This window comes from Balaenoptera acutorostrata, chromosome 6, assembly GCF_949987535.1.
Source record: "Balaenoptera acutorostrata chromosome 6, mBalAcu1.1, whole genome shotgun sequence".
NCBI classification, from domain to species: Eukaryota; Metazoa; Chordata; class Mammalia; order Artiodactyla; family Balaenopteridae; genus Balaenoptera; species Balaenoptera acutorostrata.
Window position 1 is genome coordinate 73,870,004 of NC_080069.1, and position 23,333 is coordinate 73,893,336.

At 38.7% G+C, this 23,333-nt stretch overlaps 1 protein-coding gene across 2 annotated transcripts in view; it reads left to right on the forward strand.

The window, feature by feature from the left end:
• The first annotated feature begins 22,002 nt into the window (after positions 1–22,002).
• The window catches only part of ZNG1A (Zn regulated GTPase metalloprotein activator 1A), a 46,911-nt gene continuing 45,580 nt past the window's right edge, over positions 22,003–23,333 (forward strand). For both annotated transcript variants that reach the window (XM_057548492.1, XM_057548493.1), the window contains exon 1: positions 22,003–22,267. In XM_057548492.1, coding sequence (XP_057404475.1) covers positions 22,111–22,267 — 157 coding nt within the window. In that variant the 5' untranslated portion in view covers positions 22,003–22,110. The remainder of the gene's footprint in view (positions 22,268–23,333) is intronic.

A 23,333-nucleotide genomic window follows, 5' to 3' on the forward strand; every position in this document is an offset into this window, starting at 1 on the left:
AAGCTGCGAGGCTGCCAGGGCCTGTGGGCAAGAGCTGGGAACGTGCGCCTTCCGCCCGCCCCGCACAGCTGGCGAGGTCGGGAAACCAACCCTGGAATTCTTTGCGCTAGGCCTTGTTAAGTGTTCGCACCATGCCCTGGAGCAGGCAGCTTAAATTTAACAAGAAAAAGAAAAAAAAAAAACGTTGGTGGAAACTTCAGGAGACATACCAACTTAAAGCAAACGGTATGTCCGTCATCCTTATTGGGGTGACTTTAAATAAATATAACGAGTCCATGCAAGGAATAACAATTTTTTAAAACCTGGAGATAAATGCTTTTCTCTGGAGAAACAGTGCACAGCACTTTCCTGTGATTCAAGCATATGCTGCAACCCTGTTTATTTCAGCTTCAGACCGAGAAGTGTACGAAGAAGTCCAGCCCCAAACTCAAGAAAAAAATGAGAAAACTCCCAGTGCTCACTGTAGTGGAAAAGTCTGTGTTTACCGACTTGCTCTAAGTTTTACTCTGCTAGAGCACTCCGTATGTAATGCCTCTGTTTGTCAGCTGACCCTTAAAGAAAAATACGAAATCGAGATACGTTTGGTTCAAAGCTGCACTACTGTCCAGTAGGTAGCCACTACCCACATGTGGCTATGGACCACTTGAAATTATAGTTAGTCTGAATTGAGATGTGCTGTGTAAAATACGCACCGAACTTTGAACACAGTACAGAAAAAATGATGCAAAATAGACTGTCAATGATTTTTTATGTTGATCATGTTAAAACGATACTTTGCATATGTTAGGTAAATATTATTAAAATGAATTTCACCTGTTTGTTTTTCCCTCTTCAGAATGTGGCTCTCATTAAAGAAAATTTAAAATTACACATGTAGCTCACATTATATTCCTGTTGGATAGTGCTGGTTCAATAGAACCTAGTTTGTGACCTAATATTAAAGTGCCTGAGAAGTGAATTCTGTCTCTTGCCCACTGCCTTTCTTTCTCTGGTTTCAGCGATTTCAGGTAGTTTAGTAATTCTTCAGAGCTGGCTAGGTAACTCTCCTCCCCCTCCCCACTTCAAATATCAATGGCTTTAAGCATAGTATAAGACACAGGTCATAAGTGTAGCATTACATAGACTATGAAACGAGATCCAAAGAAAAGAAAACTTTTTGAAATGTGGAGTTTCTGACTTTCAAAATTCTCCGAGGTATGTTTACCACACTGGAATTTATAAGCAAATATTTACATAGAAAAATACTAAGAGAACAATTCAATAATAACAATTCAATACTTCTTCAAACTGGGAACAAATAGATGATTTGTAGAAAATTGTTTCACACTAGAATCTTCAGTCTACCGTGTACTAAGTCAGCCTTTGGGGCTTCTCTTAGTTTCTGAATGTTTGTGACATACACTTTCATACAGAGCAAAATTTATTGGTGTCCACACAGACATAAATAAAATGTAATGAGAGTATCTCAAATTTTCAGAATTTGCAATTAAGGAAAACTTTTGTGTGTGGGGGGAGGGGGGGAGGAATCTTAAAATCTCCCATCTTATGTCAGCTCATGCTGCATTCAACTCATTCACCTTAGCATTTGGTACCTAACTATGAAAGTAAGGCCAGCATCATTAACCTCCATCCCATCAATTCCTTAGTTAGAAATGATGGTTAGAAATGACTCCAGATTTCCATAACAGCCTTTTGGTAATTCACCATGAGTGTGTTATCCACTAAATTAGGCAAATGCCTATTTTTAAATATTCTATCTGCTCTTGGGTACAGTCACAGATCGCTGGCAAACTTCAAAAATAGCTAAGTGCCTTGCTTCATTTCTCACTCCCTCCAATTTCCCTCTAGGGCTTCTTTCCTAATTGCCACTCTGTCCAAAGCCCACTCTGGAAGGCTTCCTTCGTTCCACACCATGTGACGTCTCTAGGCCTTCCTCTTTCTCTGCATCTTTGTGTCATTTGATTTTGTTTCTCACCTTTATAAAATTCCTCCCTTCTATGACAGACCTTATATCAATTATCCCAAATTCTCCTGTAGTTTTCTCCATATCTTCTTCTTACCTTCTCAGAAAGCCAATCTCTTTCTTTACATTGCATCTTACTTATTTTTTACAACAGACAATTAAATAACACTTACCTTGTACCAGGGCCTGTTTCAAGCCCTTTTCAAATATTAATTAATTAATAACAACCCTTAAGTAATAACATTATCCTCACTTTGCAGCTGGGGAAACCAAGGCTCAGAGAGGTTAGGAGACTGGCCCGAGATCACAGACTAGTACGGGGCATTTCCAATCGCCCAGATATTTCCACTTAAATATCTTCAAACTCCACAAACAAAAAACTGAAACTCTCCATCTCCTCTACCCAACTGTATAAGATTGCTGTCCCTCCATAATCACTCATTTCTGTTGGTGGCACTATTTCCCACTTGCCAGTTAAAAGCTTTGGAATCATTTAATGGAGGGGAAAGCAGGAAATCTGGGTTCTGGCTTCAGGTTTTCACTAACTATGTGATCCTGAGCGAGTCACACCCTGTTTGGACCACAGAATTCTCAGTCATAGAATGACCCCATCTGCTCTTCTCTTTATAATGTGTCAGCTCTGACTTCTTCCCCTTCTTTACCCTTCAGATCTAATCAGCTAACAAGGCCTGTCATTTATTCTATATAAACATCACTCCTTTATAAATATCACTGTTCTCACTGTTTCCATTCTGACCCAGCCCTTATAAATTAATGTCTGGATGACAAAAAATAGGATTTTAAATGGCTCCCTGCCTATAGCTTCTCCTTATTCCAATCCAATCTGACTCTACCACTGTATTAATTTTACTAAAATACCGTTTCATCATGTTACTTCCCTGCTCAATTAACTTTGGTGGCTTCCTATAGCCTCTATGACCAAGTCTGACCTTCTCCAACTGGCTTATAGTGGCTTCTCCATGTCATGTAACTAACTCTATCCCTTACCTCTTTGTTGAAGCAAGGAAGATCTTCAGCTAGAGAAATCGGTGTTCTTCCTGCCTGGGGCCTCCTTTGCTTATGTCATTCTTCCTGCCATCCTCACTAGACATCACATCCAGTCTCTCCCCATCCTTTAAAGTTTGAGTCAAGTTGTCAATTTCCACCTCTACCTAAAGGAGTGTCTCATTCAGTCTGACAGCACCCTTTGTTTAGTTAAATAGGTCGTTACCAGTAAACACAGCCTAGTGGAATGCAAGGTCCATAGGACTATAGAGAAAAGGGTGACATTTGTGCATTTCCTTCCTTATTTTGCAAGCCATTCAAGACCTCCATCAGCTTTCACTCAAATGTCACCTTCCATGACCATCTACTTAACATTGCAATGCCCCTTTCCCTAATCCTGACCCTCCCTAGCTCCTTTTCCAACTTTCATAGCATAGTTTTTCTCCATAGCACTTGTCACTATCTGACATATTACATATTTTATTTATTTGCAAGTTTATTATCGCTCATGCTTCTAGAATATAAGTTCCCTGAGTGCAGGGATTTTTGTTTTATTCCTTTCTCTATCTCTATTACCTAGCGTAATGCCTGGTACAAAGTAAGTGTTCCATAGTTCTTGTTGAATAAATGGATGAAAAGCTGATCCAGTATTGAACACAAAGCAGACACTCAATAAATATTTGTTAAATTGAACTTGAATGGGAGTGGCCAAGTTCATGTGTCTTTCAGAAGGACATTAGAGCCTTTTTTACTCTCTTGAGTTTTTCAGTTGTGCCTTTTTATGAATATCTTCCAGCTCTGTTTTGTATTTATGTCTTGGGTTGAGAAATCAAACTAGCACATAGATTATTACTAGTAAGTAGATCTCTCTATTGTCATCTTGTAATTGAGAACAGATATAGAAAGATTTGTGTGCTAGTATTTAAATCCAGCCATAGCTCAGATATTAGAATTTGGAGTTTCTAGTTTTCTCCACTTCATTCCTCGTATTGTCACAAGAAATCTGTAAATATGAGAAGAATAAAACTAAGAAACTTTCCCTTAATATGTATATATTAGTCTCCCTTATTCATGGTTTCACTTTCCACAGTTTCAGTTACCCTCGGTCAACCACGGTCTGAAAATATGAAATGAAAAATTCAAGAAATAAACATAAGTTTTAAAATGCACACTGTTCTGAGTAGTGTGATGAAATCTCCCGCTGTCCTGCTTCTTCCTACCACAGACATGAATCATCCCTTTGTCCAGTGTATCTGCCCAGTAGTCAGTTATATGTATGCATATATATAACCATCTTGGTTATATATGCAGTATCACAGTGCTTGTGTTCAAGCAATGTTTTTTACTTAATAATGGCCACAAAGTGCAACAGTAGTGACCTGGAATCCAGATATGCCAAAGAGAAGCTGTAAAGCGCTTCTTTTAAGGGAAAAAGTGAAAGTTCCTAAATTAATAAGGAAAGAAAAAATATCGTATGTTGAATTTGCTAAGATCTATGGTAAGAATGAATCTTCTCTCCATGAAATTGTGAAGAAGGACAAAGAAATTCATACTAGTTTTGCTATCACACTTCAGGCTGCAAAAGTTATGACCACGGTATGTGATATGTGCTTATTAATATGGAAAAGGCATTGAATTTGTGCAATAAGATATTTAGAGAGAGAGAGACTGCATTCACATAACTTATTACACTATATTGTTATAATTGTTCTATTTTATTGTTAGTCATTGTTAATCTCTTACTGTGCCTAATTTATAAATTAAACTGTACCATAGGTATGTATGTTTAGGAAAAATAGTATGAATATGGTTCAATACTATCCACAGTTTCAGGCATCCACTGAGGGTCTTGGAACATATCCCCTTTGGATAACAGGGTACTACTGTATACACACATATTATATACATGTATCTTATGTGGTTACTTTACTATGTATATTAGTATTTTAAATGTAGGAGTTAGGCCATATTCTAATGTACAATGCTATTTCATATTCAATAGGAATATTCATACTATAGCATTTTATACCTAGAAGGACCTTGGATTAATTCATGAATGAATGAATAAATTCTCTCATTATCGTTTATGTGCCTTCCATTAATTCCCCAAACATTTACCAAGTGGTTCCCATATGTCAGGTTCTGAACTAAATGATACTAGGGGCAAAATCGTTAACAATACTTGTTCCCTGACTTCCCAGAACTCACGATCTAGGAACAAGATACACGTTACCAAGGAAAGAAGAGGCTTATTGCATGGGACAATGCAGGAATGTTTTCCTGCACAGAACTCCGTGAGAGTGAGGAAGCACAGACAGGAAATGCTTTATTCTTGTGGAGAGGGTGTTGGCGGAGAAATTGACGCTGAGGAAGAATGACTTTACTGACCCAGTGACATGGAAACTGGTCTTAAATGACAAGTTAGCATTCACCAGGCAGAGAAGAGCGCATTCAGGATATTCCAGGCAGAAGGGGCACTACATGCAAAGGCAGGGAGCCAGGAGACACCAGTGCCCATCCCAGGAGTCAAAAGTATGATGGAGTCCAGGGGTGCAGAGAGAAGCGTCAAGAAATGAAGCTTGGAAGGTGGGCAGGACCTGAATGTGAGGGTCCTGTTAAAGAATTCAGACTTTACCCCAAAGGCTATGAAAACCACCAAAAAGGGACTGCTGTTTCTATAAAGGTCATTGCCACCTGGCAATCCATGATAAGGACTGTCCCGTAGAGTGTAGACCCAGGGTGGTAAGGATTATGTCTCCCAGATCTGGCATTGCTATCCCCATCTTCCTCAACCTGAGCACACATACACTGGACACTAATGAAGAAATAAATTGTTCTTTACATCAGGATTTAGGCAATTTTCCCAAAGTCATATCGCATGGAGAGAGGGAAGATTTATGGGGGACAGAAAGTCAGGTGCTGGTCCTCTGGTCTGGTTACCTCTGCCCCTCATTGGAGTGCCCCACATGAATATGGTTACTGCCTCTTTATTTACCCACTTTCTCATCAATCTACCATCTTCTCCCTAAAGAATCAGTTACCCATCCCTTGGTTTGTTATTATGTCTGGGCAATTTCCCAGGCATCCACTAAATGTTGCGCTTTCTCCTTCCTCTAGTTTCCACTGTCCCTGCAGGGGGAAAAGTTGGGTTCTGATCCACGCCTGGGGGGATTTAGTGGTGGGCTTCTATTCTAGGCTGCAGCTGACATTTTTCATGTGTAAAATGTAGTTAATAGTGGTACCAATTCCAGGATTGTTACAAAGATTAAATAATGTAAAACTCTCACAGAAAGTGACATATAATTATTCCTATTATTATCACTATTTGAAATGTCTACAGAAGCAAATTACTAAAAGTCTAAATAAAAGTAGTTTAATCTTTAAGTTTATTACCCTAGTAAACCGGAGGAAGGAACTAGGTCAGTAACTCAACAACACCATCAAGCGCCCAGGTTCTTTCCATCCCTCCACTCTGCCATACTCAGTCCATTGGTCATGTTGGTTATCCCTCTTATGACCTCATGGCTACAAGCTGGACTTGTAGCCATGAGGTCAGGACTCCAATCAGCCACAGCACACACCAGCACCCCAAGAAGAGAGAAAGAAAGAGGCTAAGGCTTTCTCCATGAGAAACTCTGCCTTTCCCAGAAGTCCTCCAGGAAACCTGCCATGAGAAGTCACTAGCCAGAGATGGGTCAGATGCTGCTTCTCGGCTGCATGGGAAGCAGGGAAAGAGTATCTAGAAACAGAAGTGGGTGATTATGTTTGGCTTAGAAGTACTCTGATTCATTCTCTTGAGCTGCAAAAACAGAAGAGGGACAAAGGGGAGAGTAGCTGTTGGATAGGCAGTGAACAGAGGCTGCCAGACTCATTTCATTGAGATTAAATAAGACGAAGCACATAAACGGCAGAACATACTGCTGGTTATCGAGTATGCACTCTCAGGACATGTGGGCTATGATTTTATTATTATTTGACATTTGTATTGCTTTGGAGCCATAAATTGGGGTTTTCCCCCAGTTTTATTGCAAGATAATTGACATACAGAACTGTATACATTCAAGGTGTACAACATAATGATTTGACTTACACACATCACAAAATGATTACCAGAACAGGTTTAGCGGACATCCATCATCTCATGTAGATACAACATTAAAATTGTTTTTAAAATTGTTTTTTACATATTTACTATTATTTCCTCATAATAGATTCCCAGAAGTGGAAATTGTTAGGTCAAAAGTTATAATCTCATGCCAAAAATGCCTGCATGTAATCATGAGGAAATAGTAGACAAACTTAAATTGAGGGACATTCTGCCGAACAACTGCCAATCTTTTAAAAAAGTCAGTGCCATGAAAGACAAAGAAAGGCTGAGGAACTGGTACAGCTTAAAAGCGACTAAACAGCCCGAGCAACTAAAGGCAATGAGGGATGCTGGAGTGGATCGTGGATCAAGAAAAGAACACCATAAAGAAAATTACTGAGGCAATTTGCAACATGTGCCAACTGACTCTGTATTTGACTCTGTATCAAAATTACATTTTCTAAATTTGATACTTACACCGTCGTTGCATAAGAAAATAAAGACAATAGCCTTATTCTTAGGAGATGTACACTGAAGTATTTATGCTAAAGGGCAGAATGGTATGATGTCTGCAACTTACTCTCAGATGGTCATCAATGATGACGACAATGATAATGATAATAATGTTTATAATACTAAAATAAAATTGTAAATAATAATAAATTAACTAAATAAATCTAGATGAAGGGTATGTAGAAGTTTCTGCTCTGTAAATTTGAAAAATTTTCAAAATAAAAAGTTAAAGATAAAAAAATAAAAATTACAAACATAATTCTGGCTTTTGTAAGTTTGTGGTAACTTATAAGCAATGTATAAGAGGCTCTTTCAGGGCTTCCCTGGTGGATCAGTGGTTGAGAATCTGCCTGCTAATGCAGGGAACACGGGTTCGAGCCCTGGTCTGGGAAGATCCAACATGCCACGGAGCAACTAGGCCCGTGAGCCACAACTACTGAGCCTGCGCGTCTGGAGCCTGTGCTCCGCAACAAGAGAGGCCGCGATAGTGAGAGGCCCACGCACCGCGATGAAGAGTGGCCCCAGCTTGCCGCAGCTAGAGGAAGCCCACGCACAAAAACGAAGACCCAACACAGCCAAAAATAAAAATAAATAAAAAAGCTTCTTTAAAAAAAAAAAAAAAAGGCTCTTTCATTATATGCTCACTAACAATGGCATTCATTTTTAATTTTTGCAAGTTTACTCAACTAAAAATAAATTTTAAATTATGTGTTTATTAGTTAAATGAGTTGAATATTTTTCCATGTTATTTCATTATACAGTTGTATTTTTCTTGTGTGTCTATTTGTGTCTTGTCCCACTTGCCTATTAAAGCCTTAGAGTTTTTCTTGTTGATTTGTGTCCACCCTTTTGAGTAATATGCTACCAGTGTAGGTTATCTCTCTTTAAGGAACTATGATCTCCCTAAATACCTTGAGCTATTTGGACAAAAGTGGAAACCAGACAAGTTCACAGAATTTTAGAAATTTTGTTGGCCCTGGATGACTGTCAACAGGAGACCGAATTTAATATGCATTTTTGAAATGCTTTTTTCCCATTTCAGTGTTCTTCAATATCCTCCCAGGTCACTTCACTCCACCCTATAGCCCCACATATTACCGTAAGGATTCAGGTAGCATGACAAGCACCAGGACACTTTCAAAAGATGGAAAAGCAGGCTGCACGGTGATTCTTTGTCCAAATTTGCCTGACTCAGTGTCCCCTGGTCCTCACACACCACTGACTGGGCAGGACCACAGATTGGATGTCATACTCTGGCACAATTCAACCATGTGATCTTTGCAATTCTTATAACAGTGTAGCGGCACGGTGCTGGTGGAGAGTAATATGTAGAATATGTTAAATTCAGGTGCTCTGTCTGCCACGCCCCCAAACCTATGTCCCAACCACTAACAATTTGTGTCTTTTAAGACGATAGTTCTCAAACTCTGAGAAGATTAGAATTACCTGGAGAGCTAAGAACAAACACAGAGGCCCAGACTCATTGAAATAGGATGAAGCATAGACCTCCATAAGTCTGCCAAGGTCTCCAGATGATTCTGTTATATACCAAAGCTGTTGAGACTTAGCAAATAAAATGAAAATATCCTCAAAGGGTATAAGATTAAAAACTATTATCAGGTGAAGTTTTAGCTTGGATTATTTTAACATAGTTGAGAGGGATAGCTTGAAGAAACGTCAGTTAGTATAGGCAACCTGTATGAGCAGGCATACTGTGAATTTAGAAGCCTGACATGGTTCTCTGCCCAGGACCAGATCATCATTCAGCAATAAACTTTTTAAAAATTCAGTACACTTTTAAAAACTGCGAATCACTATGTTGTACAGCTGAAACTTATATAATAGTGTACGTCAACTATACCTCATTAAAAAATTAAAAAACAGATTAAAAAATAAAAACTGAGTATACTAATGTAAATGTCCACGTAACCCATCCAGTGAATATATGACTGATAAATGGAAACAAAACATATCTTTATTATGGTTTCCCACTGCCTCTTCAAAAGTGCATTCAGCAGGGATAATCCTTGCCAATCCCATATGGGAATGTGGGCAGGTCCCATGACTTTTCTCTTACTCTTAGGTCAAAGTTCTTGGTTGCAAACATAGTTTCAAGTCTGAGACCAGAATGTCCAGCCCAAGATACTGATCAAAACTCCACCTTATGTTTAATGGCAAATATTCCCCCAGCTGGGGAATGCTTGAGCCTGGCAGCCTGCAGAGGCAAAGGAGGGGAAGAATGCATGGTTGGCTTCTTCCCTCCACTTCGCACTATTTTTCCTTTCTTTTCTTCTCCCACCACAGCTGGCTAGCTAGTTTCTGACCTCTTGGGGTTGGAGGAATGGTGAGTATAAGAAAGCTCTTATTATTCAAAGCTGACTCTTTCCTTGGATCTTTTTAGGTCTTTTGGAAGATTGTTTTCCTAGAGACTTCTCTCCTATAAGTCATTTTACTTGGTTTGTTCATTTCTATGCCTCCTGTTTACTTGTGACTCCTTTGCAGCTCCCCTCCAATTTCCTGCTGCTAGGGTCCTCCACTCTCTAAGTGACCCTACTTGATGGGACCCCAAATGACTCTTGGTTGGATCTTTTCCATGTGGCCCACATCCGATTCATTGAAACTGCTTATCAACTCCTTGGCTTGACAATCCTGGCTGATACCAACACAACCTCTACCTTTGTGTCCCAGGCCACTTTAACATCCTTGGTCAGGCATCAGGCAGCATACTTGTGTCTCCCAGCTGCAATAAAATTGTCATTTCAAGCTCTAAAATGTGTCTTGGAAGCCTTGGAAGGAAGTAGCAGCCCTCCCTCATTTATGTCTCCTGTCCCCACAGGCAGAAATGGGAACTCTCCTTGGCAAAATCTTCTCAAAAACAAAACAAACAAGCAAACAAACAAAAACACTTTAGAAATCCTGTGGGATCCAAGAATCATGGAAATGGTTCTCAGAATTTCCTTGGTAAATTCTGCATATGGTGATCTGGTTGTGGAATATCTTATTTGTTGTATTTGTTTATCCCAGTGGAACTTACATTTCAGCATATTGTTACTATAGTCTTAGATATCCTGCCATTAAGCCACATTTAGGAAGGCCATAGTTCAGAGCATTCTCTTCCCTAGATTAGGAGCTCTTGGAGACTGCAGTAGATTATTGGAAAATGCTACAGATGATGCTTTATTTTGCTAGTAATTTTTTCAATGTATAAGAGACATAGAGATAAGTACACAGCAATAAATGTACCAAGTAAACACATCCATGTAATAATCACCCAGCTCAAGAAAGAGAATATTACTAGCTTCCAGAAGCCCCCATCCTACCCTTTCCTAGTTGAGTTCTCACAAGGGCAACTAATATCCTATTAACACCATATATCAGTTTTATCTGCTTTTGAAGTTTGTGTAAATGGAAGCTTTTCTGCCTGGTCAACACTTTGTTTGTGGATTCATCAATATTGTTGTCTTCAGTTGGAGACCATTCATTCTCATTTCTGTGTGGCCATGCTATGAATATATCTGGACAGTTAATATTTGGTCAATGACTCTTTTCCCTCAAGGGTAGCTCAGAGGTTGACTGTGGCTTCCTAGGCCTTCCCTGATTCTAAATAGAATCCACAGGTGGATTCTCAAATCACTGTAAAGATTTGTATGGGGTGTCATGACAAAGCAGTTGAAGTCTTTACAATTTTTAAAAGACTGTGTAAAAGGTTGTAGTCTTTCAGGGAAGAGTTTATTACTTCTCCCCATTCTTTTATCCCATCAATCTGCTCTTTTAATTTGGCTGATTTTGAATCATAGGATGTCTAAGCTGGAAAATCACATCTTCTGGGAAACATTTTGCATAAATTCTGATAACAGTTGTATGAATTTCTATTTCCTCAGGAATTACGATAAGAGGTTTACCACATAGACCTCAAGAAAAATAGCAACAGATCCCCATTCACAGTAACAACTGGAGATCATAAATACTTTTCTGATTATTCCTTGCACTTTACTTTACCATTATATAATGGAATTTTTTCCCCAATTAAAACAGAAGGCTTCAAAGCATGACAGATTTCTATCTGAGAATAAGATGACATTTAATTTATATATAAATTAAAATTCATATTTTAAAATTCTACAATGAAATTCAATAAGTATTTTGCAAACTTGTCAGCATTTACTTCATGGATTAACATCCACACTACAGTTTTAAATGTGGAAGTTAAAATATTATCTGTATTCTGAATAGTAAATGTAAAGTGTTAAAGATGTGTGTTTTATGAAATCCTGTTTGACATATGTTAAAATGTCATTAGAACATTATTTTAAATGAAAAAGTTTTTTTCATTCAAACTGAGGTGTATGTATAACTTCATTCGTTTATTTATTCATTCAACAAGATATTTAATGAGCACCTGCTATGTGCCAGGCATTGCACTAGGCTATAGACATGTCACATAAATAAGATGACTATTGCCGCTGTCCTAAAGAGCCTATAGTTTAGTGTAGTTGAGATATAGATAAGTAAATAAATAATTTCTACACAGGATACTCACTGCTTTAATCAGGCAAACAGGATTCTGTATGTGTTACAGAAGCACACGAAAGACACCAAATCGATCCTTGGAAAGTCATGAAATCTTTCCCAAGGAAGTGATGCGTAAGGTAGGTCTATATAGTTCAAGCTGGCAGTTCTAAAATGATGAAGCTTTTTCATACTCACTTGGAGGGTGTGGGAAAGACATACTAGCCCTGAAATTATATTGTATCGAGTTAGTTAAACTGGCTCTGATGAAAACACTTTTAAACAGCAAACCAAGAAGACCTATAACACTAAGAAACCAAAGCCAAACAAAACAAAATGAAGAAACAAAACCTCCGGACCTTAATATTTTTCCAAGTCACGCTGATGTGATAAAATCAGAATTACTGAACACTTGTAAGATATCAAATGTTGTGCCTTTGACTTAGCATATTCAGAAAGGGAATTTAATTGAGAAGACTTATGAATTAATTGAAGATCTAATGCATCTGGATCATTCAGCTCCTACTAATATACAGAATTTCCAAAGGCCATGTTTAGTTTGACGTCAATGAATGATTCATCATTTCTCTTGACTTTCAGGCTGACCAGTGTCCCGTGTCAAATACCAAACAATGTGTTAGATTTAAGTTTTCTCATTTGTAAACTATCTAGTCTGCTCCTATGCAGATGAACAAGGGTAAAAAGTCAAGCAAATGAATAATGAGAAAAAGATTAGTGTATTGTATAAACAAAGACGCAAAGCAGATCAATGGTTACCTGGGGCCCAAGGTGGAGAGAAGACTGTAAACAGACACAAAGGAACTTTGGGGGATGATGGAAATGTTCTAAAACTAGATTGTGGTGATTGTTGTACAACTGGATAAATGTATTAAAACTCTTGAATTGTACACTTAAAATGGGTGAATTTTGTGGTTGAGAATCTGCCTGCCAATGCAGGGGACACAGCTTCGAGCCCTGGTCTGGGAAGATCCCACATGCTGTGGAGCAACTGGGCCCGTGAGCCAAAATTACTGAGCCTGCGCGTCTGGAGCCTGTGCTCCGCAACAAGAGAGGCCGTGATAATGAGAGGCTCGCGCACCGCGATGAAGAGTGGCCCCCACTCACTGCAACTAGAGAAAGCCCTCGCACAGAAACGAAGATCCAACACAGCCAAAAATAAATAAATAAATAAATAAAAATTTTTTAAAAAATGGGTGAATTTTGTGCTAGGTAAATTATACCCTAAAAAGGCTGTAATTTAAAAAAAAAAGAATAATGGATGATAAAATTAGTGGGCTAAAGTACAAGTATGATGAAAAACAAGATATTTACATAGTCTCAAATTATCTCCCACTAGATACTTATTAACTGCAATGGGGAAAACAGTAACTTTATGGTGGAGAAACCTGGCAGACAGTACTTTTAAATGATCAGAGTTAACATCACCAGTAAAGGGACGGATGGATATCACATGCCTTCTGAAGTGATACACAGAGAAGGATATAACATCGGTTTGTGGTACTCCCGCCCAAAATGCATAACCTGAATTTAATCCTGAGGAAGCATATGACAACCCCAAGTTGAGGGACATTCTACAAAATAACTGACAAACACTCTTCAAAACTGTCAAGTTCAGGAATGACAGACAGAGAAATACTCCTGATTAAAGTAGGGCATGTGACAGCTAAGTGCAATGTGAGATCCTATGCTGGATCCCCGTCCAGAAAACAGATGTTAGCGAGCAAACAGAAGACAGTGAGCAACATTTGAAAAAGGTCTGTAGATTAGTTAACAGCATTGTGTCAATGTTAATTTCCTGCTTTTGATAACTGTGGTGCGATTGTGTGAGATATTAAAATTAGGGGAAACAGGATGAAGGGTATATGTGGGAATCTCTGTACTATTTTTGTAACTTTTGTAAGTTATTTTGAAGTAGTTTCAAAATGAAAAGTTAAAGGTTAAAAGGATGTTTTACCTTTCAGCTGGGAAAATGGCAATGGATTGATAAGAAATTAATGGTGAAGTAGCGACCAGAATTTTACCCATTGCTCAGAAAGCGGTAAGTAGGAAAACAAGGTGAGGTAGAGACATTTTTAAATGAAGTACTAAAACTAAATATTATTATATTAACCATTCTCTTTCCTGCTTTTCCCTTCCCAGTGGAACTGCACTATTCTGTACTTTTCTTTTTCTTCTTAAGAATATATCTTTTTAGTGACTCTTGTATTAGTGAAATAAAACATTTTAAACTGAAAACTTGATTCTGCTTTGCTTAATATTAAAAGAGAAATTATGGGTCACAATGATATTTGATGCAAAACTTGGAAAGGCAGAATCTTATTGACCCAAGAGTTTTTAGAATTCAAAGTACTCATCTGGTTACTATTCTGTTCAGTTAAGATAATAAAGTGAATGTTTTACTTTCTGGTGACCACAGAAGCACAACGAACAAGGAGACAAGGAGCACTGGCCAGGTAGGGCAAAGGTCTATGTGTGCGCTATTGCTATTATGATACATTTATCATATGTGTGCTTATGAGTATGGTCTTTATTTATTTTTTTTATAATTTAATTTTTTATTAATTAATTAATTTATTTATTTATTTTTGGCTGTGTTGGGTCTTCACTTCTGTGCGAGGGCTTTCTCCCGCCGCGGCAAGTGCGGGGCCACTCTTCATCGCGGTGTGCGGGCCCCCCACCACCGCCGCCCCTCCCGTTGCGGAGCACAGGCTCCAGACGCGCAGGCTCAGCAGTTGCGGCTCACGGGCCCAGTCGCTCCGCGGCATGTGGGATCCCCCCAGACCAGGGCTCAGAACCCGTGTCCCCTGCATTGGCAGGCAGACTCCCAACCACTGCGCCACCAGGGAAGCCCTGGTCTTTATTTTTTAATTTTAAATTAATTTTAATTTTTTATTGAAGTATCGTTGATTTACAATGTTGTGTTGGTTTCAGGTGTACAGTAAAGTGATTCGGTCATATATATATATATTCTTTTTCAGACTCTTTTCCCTTATAGGTTATTACAAAATATTGAGTATAGGTCTCTGTGCTACACAATAAGTCCCTGTTGGTTATCTGTTTTATATATAGTAGTGTGTATATGTTAATCCCTGTTATGTTAATTTTCCTCTTCAATGTTTACTGCAAAAGAGCAAGTAGCTCTCCAGTTGAGTCAATTGTTAACTTCAAAGTTTTTATTTAACCTCCTAGGAATGTCACCTTCAACTTTAAGGCATGTAATGACCATAAAGCTTATAAACATGTTTGTTAAAGGAAATCATAATTGGTTATTTAATCTATAGAATACAAGTGTTATGCGAGATTAAATTTGTTCAATTAAGCTGTACATGAATTTACCACACCTGTGATCAGAAAGAAATCCATCGTGTATAGTATAGATTCTCTTGTTATTCAGAAAGCTTCATGCAGACTCTTCTTTCTTTTTCTTGGGGGCTGTCCAAAACAAAGATGCTTCTAGCAGTTTCATATGTAAATACAGTGCAAAGATTTACTCTACCACAGTATTCCAATGTATGGATGTGTCAAATCTATTTAGCTACTCCTCTACAGGTGGATAGTTAGGATTTTCCCAACATTTTACCTACAACACACCTACTATAAATGTCATAAATGTCTGCATATGTATATATGTAGGACAAATTTCTAGCCATAGAATTCCTAGGTCAAAAGGCCTATAAAATTAAGATTTTGATAGCTATTTAAAAATTTGCCTTCCATAAAAAGGTTGTTGATATATATCTTATTTATTTAAAAATGTTTAGTTTTCATGTTAAAAATTATAGATACCTTTTGTCTTTTGTAACCAGTAATATGATACAAAGATGTATTAAAAAATAAAATGTAACCATTTCTCCTCTTCCCCCATTGCCCCTGTCTGCTATTATTACAGTGATGTGTATCCTTTCAAACATACTGGATGCGTGTCACCATACACACACACGTACATAAGTACAATCTCATATATACATGGACTGTCTGAATTTTTTCTAATTAGAATACATTCAGGTGTTATTTATATTATTATTATTTTTTTTAAAAAAATATTTATTTATTTATTTTTGGCTGTGTTGGGTCTTCGTTTCTGTGCAAGGGCTTTCTCTAGTTGCAGCAAGCGGGGGCCACTCTTCATCGCGGTGCGCGGGCCTCTCACTGTCGCGGCCTCTCCCGTTGTGGAGCACAGGCTCCAGACGCGCAGGCTCAGTAGCTGTGGCTCGCGGGCCTAGTTGCTCCGCGGCATGTGGGATCTTCCCAGACCAGGACTCGAACCCATGTCCCCTGCATTGGCAGGCAGATTCTCAACCGCTGCGCCACCAGGGAAGCCCTATATTATTTTAAAGACAAACAAGTAAAACCTTCTATTGGTTAGAGTTCGTTTCAGTGGCATGAACAGAAATTTAAACAGCACGAAAGTTCATTTTCCTCTCCTGCAGCTCCACGCCAGGGTGTGGGCTGCTTCCAGGTCTCTGCTCCCACATCTCTGGGGTGTGGCTCCCATTCTTAGTAACCAAGAATCGCTCCAGCCATCACTTCTGTATCCCAGGCAGCAAGAGAAAGAAGAAATGAAGGACATGAGGTTCTACAAAACTGCCACACACCACTTCGCATCCAGTCCATGAGCCAGAACTTCACCACATGACCATTCCTAGTTGCAAGGTAGACTAGGAAGGGTAATCTTTATCCTAAGAGGCCACGTACCTAGCTTAAAATTCAGGGGGTCTGCTATTATTAAAGAAGAGGGGGATGAGTCATACACTACCTAATTCAGGAAATTTCAAATTATTATGCACATACGTTTGGAAGGACCACTAAAATAAAGGTAGCTTGCAGAAGGAGTAAGGGTGCCGAAGGATGCTGATGTGAAGGAAGTTCCCATAGAAAGATTAGGTGATTGAGATAGAGACACGGAAGTGGCTGCGTGGCTTGAAAATATTTGCTGCTATGTATTTGGAGCAGCCTACACTGAGACTCAAGGGCAGAACAAAAACATTAAAATAATAAGAGGAAAGTAAGTAAGTCAACCTGAAGAAAGTTCATGAATCTTCCTCCATAAGTGAAGTCGTAATGCCTAATTGAGAAACAGAGCTATGGGACTCCAAAGACACTGGTCTTGAAACCAGGAAGCCCTGGCTTTGCTGAGAGCACAGTATTTCAGTTAAGTGCAATTAAACACTCTTTGAGGAAATTTGGAGGAATAGTAAGAGGAAGGAAGAATGGAGATCTTTCACTTTTGTTTCTGTCTTTTATTTACATTTAAGCAATCATGAGCAGGTGCCTGTGGATTTTGGCATACACTTCTTTAAAACCATAAAAGTTAGAAAGTGAAACTTAAATAAAGCCACAAATGTCACTTCTAAATTTCTATCGACAGTAGAAGAGGATATTATTTAGACTGTCTCCTAAACCATTACAATATAAATCATTGCACACCATTTTTCTAGTTTTGCTCAACACCCACTCTTTGCCTGATAGTCTATTTTGGAGAGAATAGTGCACCACTCAAGTTGGCCAGCCTGCAGGCTTTGAACAGTGCTTTTCTTTTTTTAAAAGATTTTGTGGGAAGCTGATTTAAAAGTGACTGGACTATAAACTAAGCCTTATAAGTAGCATAGTTTAACAGCCTAAGACAATGAATTCGAGTAACATTACTGACAGCCTTAAATGAAAGTCACACTCCCTAAAAACACAGAAATGTACTTATTTCACCTGCCAGTCACCTTCAATATTTTGGGGAAGGAATATTATTTCATGTGCATAAAATGGTTTTACATCTTAACGGAGGACTATATGATACTTGAATATTGTTATTCTGTCTTAACTAAGGCAGTTACAAGGATAAAAACCACTGGCCTCTGGCCTTTCAGAGATATTCCCACTAAGTTCATGTGCATCTAATGAAAAATAGCAAATAAATCAATAAATATTAGCATTTAAGAAATATTTATTTATTTACCAAGCACAGCTAGATAAGAGGAACTGGGTTAATTTTGAAACCCTCAGTTTCCTTTTCTCTAAGCCAATAGTTATTGCTGGTCACTGATGTGTTCTTTCCTTTGCAGGAAGTTGCAAAATTGAGAGAAAAAAACAATACCAAATTGGCATTATTTTTAGCTTTCCTCTGATTTGGATGTAGCTACAGTCCTTACTTTTTCTCGTGGCAACTATCATAATTATTCAAAGGAGAAAAATGAGGCAAAAGGGAGGAGCAGGGAATTATGCCAAAGGACATATGGCAGGGTTATTGCCACAAAGCTGAGCTGCTGGAATTCAGCTCTGCGCCAACAGAGGGCTCTTACCACAATGGAAAGAGTCAGGTGCTCCTTAAATTGGGTATCAGTGTCCTTGGAGAACTCGTTTAGACTTCTCAGTTTCAGACCTACCTTCCTCTGAATATTAGTATGGTAGTATACTATGGTACCTAACCCTTTGAGGACGGGGAGTGGTTGCAATGGTGAATGATTTACAAACTGAGTTTAAAATAGCAAGGGTGATCTGTTTTTGCAAAATTCAGCTTAACAAGGCAGTGCATATTAGATCAGTAGTTGGCAAACTATGGCTTGCTGCTTCTTTCTGTACAGCCTGCAAGCTCAGAATGATTTTTATATTTTTTGTAGGTTGAAAAAAATTAAAAGAATAATATTTCATGACATGAAAATTATATGAAGCTCAAATTGCAAAACGTGTGGACATTTGTTTTCTCTCTTATGAGTACCTACATAACATCCTTGAATTTTCCTGTTGACTAAAGTACTTACTGCCTGGCCCTTTACAGAAAAAGTTTGCAGATCTCTGGTTTAGAAGAGCATGGGACTTAGTGTCAGGAAGATCTGGATTGAGCTGCAGGGCTGAATATACTGAATGTACAACTTTGAGCAAGATATCTAACTTTTCTAAGCCTCCGTTTCCTTGCTTATAAGTGGGCATACAAATAATATTTATCTTGCAGAGTTAAATGAGATAATGCATTTAATATGTTTAACATAATGTCTATCACTTAGTAAGGGATCCACACATTATTATTATTGTTATCATTTTACCATAAAGCAACTGTGATTAAATAAAACGCAAAAATGAGGAAATTTTAAAGTTACATTGGAATAGATTGTAATAGATTGCAGAAGAGAATAGAAGAGATTGTGATAGATTCTACAATATTATACTCAGGACATTTAAAAACTTACTTTAAAAGGCATTTTGGATTAAATAAAAAAAACAACAACAACGTCTCACTCAGAATAGAATGGATAAAATTGGTGTCCTGTGTTAAGATAGAAGTAAAAACAGTCATACTCAGACATGCAAGAAGAGCTGAGATTGAAAGCCATATAACTAAATAAATCAAATCCCTCATCTCTTCAGACACGTGCTTCCTAAATTCTGTCTAGTTACTAGTCAGAAAAGAAAATGGTAGAACTTCATAGAATTCATGCATAGACATCTTGCTGAAGAATATTATGGAAAAAGACTAAAAGAAAAATTTTAAGCTCTAATCTTTATACTCATACCTAGGTATGTCTCAATTGGGAAATTACAACAAATGATAACTCTACACAGAAGGCCAGGACTTGAAACTGCTGGAGGCAAGACCTGAAGGCAGTGCTTCTATGCAAATGCACACTGTCACCACCACATTTTGATGCACAGAGGAGGCTCTTTTATTTTATTTTTTAAAAAATTTTTATTTATTTATCTTAGTTCCCTGATCAGGGATTGAACCTGGGCCCCCTGCAGTGGAAGCTTGGAGTCTTAACCACTGGACCACCTGGGAACTCCTGGGAGCCTTTTTTAAATAGCAGCTCTTTTGGGATAAAATTCACATACCGTACAATACACCTATTTAAAGTGTACAACTGAGTAGTTTTTAGTGTGTTCAGAGAGTTGTGCTACCATGACCAACAGTCAATTTTAGAACATTTTCGTCACCCCGCAGATGTACCCATTACAGTCACTGCCTTCAGTCCCCTAGTCCCTGGTAATAAATAATCTACTTTGTTTCTATAGATCTGCCTATTCTGGACATTTCATGTAAATGGAATCATATAATATGTGGTGTTCTGTGAATGCCTTCTTTCACTCAGCATAATGCTTTTGAGGTTCATTCATCTTGTAGCAGGTATCAGTACTCTATTTCTGTTTATTGTGAGATACTTTTCCATTATACCATATTTTGTTTATCCATTCATCAGCTGATGGACATTTGGGGTGCCTTTAACTTTTGACCACTGTATAAAACTCTTTTTGCTCCTGACTGAGGCTACACACTGTTATAGCAGTACTTGTCCATCCTCTTGACTGAGCCGCTAAAGGGCACAGGTGGTTCCTGGTGAGAGATAAGAGATGTTAGTATAATGTTCAGCCAGAGTCATGTAAGGGAATCTGCAAGAACTTGCCTGAGAAGTATGTAAGAGAATGAAGTCACAGCTGTAACAGCTTCTGTTCAGGCAGTAATGCTGAAGCGTCACTCAATGCTGTTCATAAGAGCAAAACCTGAAAATGATTGACAGGAAATGGATAAATAAGTTGCTGCAGAGTCATATAATGATATAATACAACAGTGGAGTTAGAAAATTAGCTAACCCTAGGAGATTATATATTGTACGATACTCTTTTTATGGAATTCAAAGACAAGCAAAATTAAACATCATATTGTCTAAGTACATATATAAGTGATAGAACTAAAAAGAAAAGAGGAAGTAAGTCACCTATGATCAACCACTATGAGAGTGCTTACTATCTCAGAGGAGAGGCAGAGGGTTGGAATAGGAGACAGCCACATGAATAGGTGTAACTTATTGGTAATGTTCTTGGGTTAGAGGTGAGGTCAAAGGAGTTCATTGTAAATATACATAAATATATATGTAAATATAAAGGAGAGCTATTGTAGACTAAAAAAATGCACAAACTAAAAGTTGAGAATTACGTTTTATTCATGAGGAATTAAGCCTGGGAGCAGCCTCTCAGATAGCTCTAAGGGACTGTTCTGAAGATGTAAGGGAGGAGCCAGGATCTAGGAGTTTTTGCAAAACAAACAACCAAAAAAACAAAAAAAAACAAACCAGGTAGCTAGAACGTCAAAAGATTACTGTTAAAGAAAACCAGACATCTCAAGTTAATGAATTTACTGCTTTTCTATGTATGGGAAGATGAAAGAGTCTGGGCTTAATGAAATCATTCCTTTGATATGCACCTTAACTATCTAGGGCCCATATCCTGTTTTTCTCCATCCTGAATCCCCTCAGGGTGCACTGTTGGTAGGGTGCAGAGGCTAATGACTTGACGGCTGCAACAGCCTTTGTTTACTGATATGGCAGGTGACATTCTTTGTCCAGACTATCCATGGATTATGGATGAGAGTGTCATGCACTAAAGAATATAATAAATGAACTCAGGGTACCTGAGTCCAAATAAAAAATGAGAAGATAAAATAAATAAAAATAATGCATGTACGTGGTAAAAATTTGGATATACATGTAAAATATGCAATTATAAAAAAGAAAAAAGTTTCACTAGTTCAGGCAGAAAAATTACAATTACCTTTGCAGTGTTAACAGCTTCCCATTGTTTCTCCTATGAATTAAAAAATTTTTTTAATGATACTAAGAAATGTCAAGTTGATAAAGCCTATTCCTCATGAGAGCTGTTTAGGACAGGCTACTCACTCCAGGTTCCAACCACCTGGGACTCAACCCTACCATCAGCCAGCCATTAGCTTTTAAGGCTAAAGGCGCACACAGAGACGGCGTCAGGTCTGGGCCCAGCAAGTCCGCCTCGCTCGGGTCCGGTTCAGAGAACACGCCCCAGGGACCTGCCCAGTTCCCCTGGGGGCGTGTCTAAGAGGGGAGGCGGCCCTTAGCCGGAGACCAGGTAATAACCGTGGGCGGCATCAGGAGGCGCCACGCGTCGCGGAGTGATGACGTCAAGCACGCGCCGCGCGCTTAGCGTGCGCAGCTGCGGGCCGGCGTCTTGATCCCAGGTGTTTGCTCTTAGGTGGAGGTGTGCTGTGCTGTTTGCCAGGATGTTTCGTGCTATTGGCTCTGCGGATGATGAAGAGGAGCAGGCGGAGGAGGCTTGTCCTGAATTGGTCCCCATTAAGACGAAGCAAAGAGAGGAGAAGGAGGAAACGTCTGGCCCCGGCGCTAAGATCCCAGTCACAATTATCACCGGGTATTTAGGTAACTAACAGTCCCGGTCAGAAAATGCAGTGAACGCTGTTGTCCTGTGAGTTTGAGGCTGATGGTGCCTGTTCTCCTTAGGCATCGGGGCCTTCTGGCCGACAGCAAATGTCTCTGAGGTAGGGGCTGGGTCACTTGCTCCCCGGCTGGGTTGCTTTTCATCTCAGAGGTTATGCTCAGACCCCTCTAAGTTAGGGTCACATTTATCAAGTGAGATTGAAAATTAGCCTCGCATTTTTGAAACTAGTTCTGGCTTTGCAGTGTGAAGCACGGACCCGCCCCTCATTATGCATGTGACCTCTAACAAGTTACTTTGTATTTCTAAAGTTCACCTGCCTCACTTGAAAACGGAAATAGTTCCAGTCACCTGTCTGCCTTTGCTTTTCTCTTCTGCTTGGTGGGGTAAGAAATACCTACCGTATAACTCTGTTCCAATTAGAGTGTGACCTTTCTGAAAATGCCCGACACCCGAGGACCATTACTCAGTATATTCCTCTTCCTCACGAGCCAGTCTCTAACAGACTTTCGTGTAAAGTACTAATATCTCAAACATTTTTTTTTGAGGTCTGTTTGTAAAGTACTGTAGGAGAAAGAGTAAGAATAAAATTACTGTGCCCTCAAAGGCTATATTTCTCAAACTGAGGACTTTCAGGAGTTCATGGGATCACTTGAATTCATAGCTTTATAAACAGTACAATTTCCTGAAGGACAGTTTACACGCTTACACTCGAGGTACTTTACTGGAAAAGTTTGAGAAGTATTATTTTAAAACTTTACAGTTAACTAGAAGGGCTAGAATAAATACCATATTAAAAGTGTGGAAAAAGTTAAGAAATGTAGATAAAGTGAAACGATCTGGGAAAATAATACCACTCCTAGATGCTGCAGGAGACAAGTACAAACTTGGTGCACCTGAGGGCCTTTTACATAAAAATAGGAATTAAATCACTGGCATTTCTCTTTTGTTGCTTTGTAGACTAAGTTTATTTTCATTTTTACTCAGGATTAATTTTATAAAGGAGTTTATTTATTATTAAAGGAATTTCCCACTGTTATTCAGAGGCTG